Below are 9220 nucleotides of genomic sequence, written 5' to 3'. Positions count from 1 at the left end.
CTGACGCAGGCTGACCTAGTGTGGGTCTTGCAGGTGTTTAGCATCTCACTGTGCTCTGCACAAAGCAAGTCCCTAGCTGTGAGGACACGTTTAGGCATGGTTTTTCCTTCAGCTGAGACATGTTCTTTTCTTGCTCTTGTTACCTTTACTGTGGTATCTCTGTTCATTGTTCTGTGAGTAGTGCCCAGCAAGTTTATAATTGTTTTTGTTTTTTTTTTTCCTGTGGAAAAAGTGAAGTCCTGAAGGGGTTCAAATACTCAAAACAAACCAAAACAGAAAAAAAACAATCAAACCCGGACTTTGAGGTGCAGATAGCATGCTTTATTTCAAATGAACAATTCTATCTCAAGGAGGTTCAACATCTAACAATTAGATTTACTACTACCTACATTAGAAGAACTACAGCAAATTGAAGTGCAGGGCAATATCTGATGTTGTAACAACAGCTTGTTTTCAAACTGTGGTTCACTGCTTAGTTGCCTGTAAGTGACTACTAAGTGTCTAATACTATTACACAAACTCAATCACTGCACCCTACGAACCTCCAAGAGTTGGTACTGCTGCTGCACTTGAGTACCTGAATGGCTTTGTTGATTATGGGGATGGCCAGGTGATGTTACTTTTTTAAAGCCGTTCAGGCAGTCAGTGTGTCAGAAGCAGCACCCAAACAGTGGGTGAACAAAGTGTTGGCCGCTTGCACTTTGTTCAAAAATTGTCAGTCAGGCATGGAAATTACGACGTAATCAGATCCAATGTAAAACATTAAAGTAATACTTACAGGAGGGTAATTGTAAATATCACCAGTGCCTTACATTTCTGATTCAACATAATGATTTGTGCATGTATGAAATACTATGCACAGTATCCTCTCTTGGTTGTAGGTAATCTTCAACAGGGAGCCTCTCTACCTGTTGAGGCATTCTTAGACATCAACAATGAGTTGAGGCACAAAAATTAGTTAAATGTTGAGCAGGATAGTCGTTTGCTAGGAAACTTTCTCCTACCAACTGTTAATTCCAAAAGTTACATTTCAAAATGTCATAAAATAAAGGTACAAAACTTCATAACCGTTAACTTCGGCTATATACAGTATGTACATGTCAGTGAAAAAAGTGTTTAAAATTCTTAGGTCAATAATGACTATAAGTCATAACGTATATCTCTGGACTTTGTCTCAGTCAGGTAGGTACAAAAATATTTTTTTTTTTAATATTTACAGATCAGTCCATATATGAATCACTTGTAAAAAAGACAAGTGTAAATAATACAGATCAAGCTTTCTAAATTGATCGAATATTAATATTCACAGTGGCAGAATCGGTACCGAATTCATTTCCTAAATTCAGAGTGTAAATTCCACCGTCATTCTTCTGGACATCCATGATGATCAGGGTGGTTAGATCTTCGCTGGTTTCAATGTGGAATCTGCCTTGCTGGTCCTGACTGGTAATTTTTCTCCCTCTGCAGTACCATGTTATTTCAGGAGCAGGTTCACCCGAAAAAGCGCAAGATAATGTGAGAACTTTTCCTTCATCAATACTGATGTCAGATGGCAGAGCTTCAATTTTTGGTGGTACTCCTTGACAAAACAGGAGAAGAAATGCCAAGTTAGCGAGCTGGTTTCCACTAAGCCCCCATGAGGTGTAGCGGGTTTACTTTAAGGACCGTTTCAGGATATTCAAAGCACTAACTCTATCAGTAATTGCATTGCTCACCTCTCACACCTGATTTAAGCATCTTACTAGTTGAACTTTCCAGTTGAGCCATACTAGATTTCCCCATAATACTGCTGGAGCTCATCTCTACAAAGGATTCTTTCATGGAGGACATGCTTTTGGCAGACATGCTTGCAAATTTCGTTTCAGTCATGCTGCTACTGCTGAAACTGCTGAATGAAGCCTCTTGTTTAGAAGCAGCCATTTGAAAGGATTGAGAAGAAAAACTTTCGTGCATGCTTGCGTCGCCGCTTGTCTTCAATACTACCTCTTTTGGAGGTTCTTCAATTAGAGCTGAGGAGCATCGCAAACATAGAAGGAAAAACCAATAACATCACATTAACTAAGGAAGTCATGCAGCCTGTATGGTTAATTTCACAGAAATGAACAGACAGGCACCTTAGCTTAGTTTGCTTTCACTGGAAAACTGCAGTGGAGAATATAATTGTGTAAAATCATTTGATTCAAGATGTCCAAGTTAAAAATGCTCTTTTGGAAACGAAACAAGTAGGAAACAGAACGGTTGCTAGGATGAATCAGGTGGAAGGGGAAGACATGCTTAATAAGAAACAGCTCGTCAACAGGCCATTTCCTAATACAGCCATTATTAGAATGAGAAACTGTGTATTCAGTTCATAATTGTAGAAGTTGTGGAACATTTTTGAGTTCTTAACAAGAATCATACTAGAAGTTCTAGACGCCACTGCACTCTTCTGTAGTTATCAAAGAGAGCAGAAGCGATCAGCTACCGCAGCTTTCCTTTAAGCCCAAGCGCAGTCATCCAAGCAAATCATAGGGTAACCCCTTGGTCCTAGGAACACAGATGTCCTCGTACAGCCAATCTAATCTTAAATGTGGTTCATTTATGGCTAAGTTACCATAATGGTTTTGAACTGCAGAATTATTTTGTTTCATTGGAAGAGGTTCTGTTAGTAATTCAGGAAAAAAGTGCTTGCCGGCACCAAGGTCTTAGCCTAGAAGAAATGTTCACAGCTTTCTGTTAACACTCATCCGTGGATATGAAAGAGCATCTCTGCATGCTTCTCTGTAGGTGCTATGAAGATTTCTAATTTCTAAAGGCCTTTTCTAGTGATCTCTATTTTTAGTTTTGAGGATATATCAATATACATAATAAATAGAAACTTGTTAAAATACCTGTGTCAACCTTGCTGGTGGCATTAATCAAAAATCATTTTAGTAGACGTACCACAGCAAAGAAACCCGATTAATCTCAACACAAGATGCAGAAAATGAACTTACGGAATACAGTCAAAGATGCTGTAGCAGAGCATTGCCCGTGGTAATTTTTAGCCTTAACTGTGTATTTTCCAGTGTCACTCACTGCAGCATTTCGAATCTCAAGAGAATAAGTGTTTTTAGAGCGAGTCGCTCTCATGTGTGATGAAACGGCAATCTGTGGAGGATAAAATTGTTTCATTAAGATCAGTTCAATGAAGAATTCTAAGTTTTCAAGTGAACGTGTTAAACTAATACTTACAGGTTGATTATTCCTAAGCCATTCAACTTCAGGAGAAGGATCGCCAGAAACTTCACAGGTGAACAACACGTCTTGTCCTTCATTGACATTTTGAGACTTCGGCTGCGTGATAAATGCCGGTTCGTTTGAGGGCTCTTTAGAGAAGGTAAGCACGTACTGGCATTTAATAGTGCCTTCGTCAGTTTTACCTTCACAGGTGAGTATACCTTCATCTTTATTGCTAGCCTTTTTGATAGTTAGCGTGTGATTACTTCCGGAAATGCCATATCTGTAATCATCTGAATTTCTTAGCTCCATTCCATTTAGCACCCATTTTACTTCAGAGGCACCAGGAATGTTGGCTTTCAGAGTCACTTTCTGCCCTTCAGACACAGTCATTTGAGTCGAAGAAGCTCTAATTTCTGCTTGCAATTGTTTGACATCTTCAGTAACAATTGACTTTTTAATGACTTCTTCAATTGCAGCTTTTTCTTCAGTTGCCGCTGATGATTTCTTCTGGGTAGAAACAGCAAGTACTTTGTCTCCTTTCTCAACTGATTTAGGGGTTTCAGATACACTTTGTACCTGGGAATGGATGTTTTTAAATACTTGGCCGGTAAACTGGAAGTTAGTTTTTGAAATACCTCCTTCTCCCATAATTTCACAAGTATATTCTCCTTTGTCAGATTCTGTGAGGTTGTGGATTTTGAGCTCATATGTGCCATCTGCTGCATAATGAAACTTGAAATGATGGTCTTCTTTCAGCTTTTTGCCGTCCTTATACCAAGCCACTTCCCTGATGCTTAAAACACTACTTTCAACTGCACAGGATAACTTCACCTTATCTCCAAGGGTTTCTGCTTTTAGTTGCTCTTTTATCTTTGGAGGAGAAGCAGCTGGTAATTGTACTTTCTCTACTGGTGCTGTTTTGTCTCCAGGCGGTGACTTGGCTTTTGAGGGGGTACTGATGGGTTCAGGAGATTTCACTCGTTTAGGAGACTTAACTGGCTCTGGAGACTTTACACGAGGCTCAGGAGATTTGATTCTCGGAGGCGATGTAATTGCTTTTTCAGGGATTCTTTTTCTTTGAACGGTCAAAGTGAAGTGCGCTTCCTGTCTTCCTTCAGAGTTTTCCACCACAACAGTGTAACTTCCTTCATCTGCAATCTGGACCAAAGAAATCTCGAAAGTAGATTTGTACTGTGTCCGTGTTATTTGGAAGCGCCTGGAAGAAACAATAGGTTGACCCGCACGGACCCATGTTATTGTTGGTGCTGGCTCACCGTCAACATCACAGGAAAATCTTGCAGTCTCGCCTTCAGAAACAGTGATGGACCGTGGTTTCGTAAGGATCGTTGCTGGCAGAGTGCTCTTAAATGCCTTATGGACAGTCCTTTCTTCCAATGATTTTTCTTCAGAGGCAGTGATTTTTTCCTCGGAAGAAGCGTGGTGTTCATACGATAAAAGTGACTCTCTCGTTGCTGACACTTCTGATTTGACCTCTCTTACTGAGGAACTCGCTTCTGCAGCAGTTGCTTTCTTAAATGACGAGACTGCATACGCCTCTGTTCTTGTCAGGTCAGGTAAAATTGACCTTGGTACTTCTTCATCTCTCCGCTGGGAAGAGTATGTAGTGTAATCTCCTCCAGTAACATCTAACGTTGCGTAATCAGAACATTCTCCTTTGTAGTTTGTGCATACCGCCCTGTACGTTCCACTGTCATCAATATGACAGTCGAGAATTTCCAGTGTTAATACCCCGCTGGTATTCGAGAAATGTATCTTACTGCTCTCTTGGAGCTCGATACCATTGTGGTACCACTTCACGTCAGCAGTTGGTTTTGACTGGACATTCAGAATGAACCTGGTGTTATGGCCACACGGCACACGGTGTGAGCGCATTCTCAGGGTGATGCGAGGAGCATGGTCAAGGGTGAAAGGCTGTTGAGTTAGGACTTCGTATTTCCTTTCCATAGTTTTCTGTGTTTTCAAAGCAGATTTCATGGACTCGTATCGAGAAAAAATGTCAAATCTTGCCATCCTTTCAAACCGAGAGAGTGATCTTTCAGTAGAAACCGGGCTGGGTGAACGTGGTCGAGTTCTCTCTGGTGTTGGGGATCTTCTTTCACTTTCCTCAGGAGGTCGTGATCGGGGTCTAATTAATTCAGATACAGGGCGCATCAACTCAATGTAAGTGGGAGAAAGGGATCTTCTTCTCCTTAGTAATCGGGAAGGAGGTGAAAATTCCCTGTGAACATGTTGCACCATTTCTATTTCTTCTTCTTCTTCTGATGTGATCTCAGTTATTTCTCTTTCCCTCCTTCTCCTAAGTCTGCTCTTTTCCTCCTCTGCCATATATTCTAGCTCGCTCTTGTACTCAGAGAGTCGCTGAGTAGCACCAACAGGACGGAGTAATTCTTCATCCTCTCTTTCAGCCATTATTCTTTGCTTTTGTTTGGGAGGTCTGTAGGCAGCCCTGTCATAGCGCTCACGAAGCTCTGCATAGCTTGCGCTTGTGTCAGCTTTAGTTGGGATATGGTAGCTGGAATACCTCAGCTCTCTCTTTCTTTCTTCTTCTGAATGGACCTGTGCTCCTGCAGTCGAGTACCGAAGCGCGGACAGTTCAAAGCGTGGGGGGCTTCTACTTGGTGGGGAAGCAGAAAAGCCAAGCTCAAGCTCTTCTTCAAGGCGCAGTCTTTCCTCTTCAGTTCTCTTCATGGCTAGATAGTCCTCAATAGGCAGGAGTAATTCCTCATCAGATAAATCACCAAGTGACCGCCTCCTTGGTCTGTAGTAAAATTCGTAATCTGGAGACGGTGTACGCCGACGTGCTGGTCTCACAGTTTCGAGGTCATCTTGTGTTAGCTTCGGTATGCGCCATCTAGGCTTGTACTGATCAGAAATGCGTGGCAGTGGCATCACGTAGAACTGCTCCCACCTGGAAAGACGTATGCGTTTCTGTCGTTTCTGAACGGTTCTCTCGAGTTTTCCTGGCATTTCGTACTGGTCTCGCAGCCTCTTGTACCATTTCATATCTGACAGAGGCACAAAGTGTTTAATGGTCTGATCTTCCTCGAGAGTAGTGCGCACATGTTTTCGAGGCTCTGGAACCTCATACGGCATACGAAGTTTTCTTTCTTCCTTCTTTTCTTCTTTCTTAATTTCATATTCACCTTTGACAGTCTTAGTGCTGACAGCTGGTTTGTATAAGATAGCAGCTTCTCTGAGAGCCTCTTGCGCAGTTTGTGTCAATGGAACAGCTTCAGTCCCAGAAAGGATCTCTGCCATTCTTAAGGTCTTGTCAATTTGCCTTTGTACGTGCTTCTCCCGCTCTTCTTCGGTCTTGTACTCACGCTTGACATATTTCAAGCGTTCGACTTTCAGATAAGCCTGGCAGCTTGTAGAGCCGGCGCTGTTGGTAGCAGTAACTCTGTAGTAACCGCTGTCTTCTGGTAAAGTATCTCTGATATGCAAAGCATAGTAATCTAAACCTTCGTGAACTATATCAAAGTTAGGACCAAAGGATAGAGGTTGACCGTCTTTCTCCCACGTCAGTGTCGGTTTTGGTATACCAGATACCCTGATCTCAAAACTGACATTTTGGCCTTCTTGGCATTCGTTATTGGCCAGCAACCTTTTAAACATTGGCCTCAGTGTAGTATCTGCTGGAGGTGGATGCGGAATCACAGTCAGCTTAGCTTTGCAGCTGTCTTCCCCGTATTTATTGCGTGCTACAATACTGTATTCAGCATCGTCCTCTTCAGTGACTTTATTGATGATGAGTTGGTAAAGACCTTTGTCTGATTCAAAAGTATACTTATCGTCATCACCAGGTTTGATTCTCTGGCCCGATTTGAACCACGTTAAGCGAGGTTCTGGGTGGACTGTTATAGTTACACCAAACCTGACATTTTCTCCAACGTACGCGGTGCGATTATACAAAGGCAAAGTAAATTCTGGTGGACGCTCTAGGAGTCTCATTGCATCAACCCGGCGTTTCACTTTCCTAACAGCTCTACGTCTGTAGTGCTCAGACATTTCTCTCACGCCTTTAACAAAAAGTTCTGCGTAAGAGCTGTCTTCACCATAGTCGTTTATAACCTTGCATCTGTAGGTCCCATCGTCTGATTTAGAAACATCTTTGACGTACATTGTTGCCACGCCTTCTTCATAACTGATTTCATATTTCTCACTGTTTTCTAGTTGCCTCATACCAAAGTACCAGGTGACCTGTGTGGACTGATCATAGTTTTCAATCTTACACACGTATTTGGCATGCCCTCCTTCTTCTGCAGCAGCATGGTTTATCTGCCCAGTAATGGGACCGATGTCTATTGGAGCAACTTTAACTTTAGCCACTGTTACACCTTTCTGAGATCTAATTGCACCTCCACAGGAAATGCGGGCTACTGACACAACTGTGTTCCACTCCTTCTTTACTAGGGTGTGGTAGTAGCGCCTGTGTCTTAAGGTCTTGATGGTTTTAGTGCTGGTCTTCTCTGTTTTCTGTTTAAGCCACGTGTGATTAAGTGCTTCAGCAGCTGTCATTCGAGCTTTTCTTTCCTTTACTAACAGGCGATCGACAAAGTCCATGGCCTCAATGCTTATGTCTTTGAATGCTTCATCATCAAAATTGTATTCTGCATTTAGAATGTTTTCAATAACTTGTTGATTTGTTTCAGCAATGAAAGGATTAATGCCGCTGAGGAGTATGTACGTTAGAGCGCCAACTGACCACATGTCAGTTGCTGTGCTGACCAGATCGTGGTGATGTACTTCAGGTGCATAATACTCAGGTGAAGTGAACTGGAGTCTAAAGCTGTCTCCAGGCTTTAGTTGTCTGGCTTGACCAAATTCGACAATTTTAACTACAGAGCTCCTTCTTGTGAAATAAATAATATTGTCTGGTTTGATATCAAAATGTCCAATGCTGTGGCGATGTAAAAATTCTAGTGCATCACAGACCTGGCGCACGTAACTTACTATTTCTCTTTCATTCAGTTCAAATGAAGCTGTGCTGATTCTTTCGAAGATGTCGACCCCCGAAATGAATTCAAAGATCATGACCAATTCTTCTAGGCTCTCAAATGATTCGTGAAGATACAGGATATTTCGGTGCCTAGCAATGTTTAGAATAGAAATTTCTTTCTTTACCAAAACTTGGTCAGCACCTTTTACTTTGACAAACTTAGCCAGGTATGTCTTCTTTGAAACTGCCTCAACACAGCGGTGTGTAATGCCAAACTGCCCACGTCCAAGCTCTTCTGCAATCATGTATTTGTCGTAGAGTTCCTTTGTTGAATAGTGAGCAGCTTTAGCTATGGTGACTTCTCTGGTCTCATCAACCTCTTCATCGTAGTTCATTACCCTAGTCTTATCTTCCTTTGTTATAATTGGATCAGTAGGTTCAGAAGGCTGGCTTTGGCCAAACTTGTTTTCTGCAATTACACGGAACTGATAGGTGGTCTTGCCAAATAGGTTCACTACTGTGTATCGTGTATCACGAGCTTGTGCAACACGAATCCATCGCTCTGCTGTTGTGGCACGTTTCTCAATAATGTAGTTTATGATCCTGCTCCCACCATCAGTAGCTGGTTCAATCCAGGTTAAGTTGACCGAATCCCTTGAAATGTCAGTTACTTTCAAACCTCTTGGCGGATCAGGCACATCAGCCACATCTAATTCAACTGTTTTTTGATCAATTCCAAATCTGTTTTTGGCACAAACAATGTAAAATCCCGCATCTTTTCTGTCAACGCCATTTGGGAAAACAAGAGATGTGAACGATCTTGTTACAATGACTTGGTAATGTCCATTAGTATCAATGAGATCTTGTCCCTTCTGCCATGTGATCACAGGGGGAGGCTTGCCACTGAATGGGATCTTGATGCTCACTACTTCCCCTCGGAGGGCGTGAACGGCTCCCATACCTTCCAGGTTTTTGGGCAAGTGAATCTTTGCGGGAACTGGAACAAAAAGAGGAAGAAAAAAAAACAACGCATGAGCAAAAACACTTGAGAAGAGCACC

At 42.1% G+C, this 9220-nt stretch overlaps 1 protein-coding gene across 1 annotated transcript in view; it reads right to left on the bottom strand.

Annotated features, from left to right (window-relative positions):
• Positions 1 to 299: 299 nt before the first annotated feature.
• TTN (titin) overlaps positions 300 to 9220 on the bottom strand; it is a 248995-nt gene continuing 240074 nt past the window's right edge. Inside the window, exons 325-328 of the mRNA XM_046943725.1 lie at positions 3214 to 9158; positions 2976 to 3129; positions 1716 to 2009; positions 300 to 1579 (exon numbers count right to left, since the gene is read on the bottom strand). Of these exons, the coding sequence (XP_046799681.1) occupies positions 1281 to 1579; positions 1716 to 2009; positions 2976 to 3129; positions 3214 to 9158 (6692 nt within the window). The 3' untranslated portion in view covers positions 300 to 1280. The remainder of the gene's footprint in view (positions 1580 to 1715; positions 2010 to 2975; positions 3130 to 3213; positions 9159 to 9220) is intronic.

This window comes from Gallus gallus, chromosome 7, assembly GCF_016699485.2.
Source record: "Gallus gallus isolate bGalGal1 chromosome 7, bGalGal1.mat.broiler.GRCg7b, whole genome shotgun sequence".
Taxonomy (NCBI): domain Eukaryota; kingdom Metazoa; phylum Chordata; class Aves; order Galliformes; family Phasianidae; genus Gallus; species Gallus gallus.
Note: the sequence above shows the minus strand (reverse complement) of the source record. Positions and strands in the feature narration are given on the sequence as shown.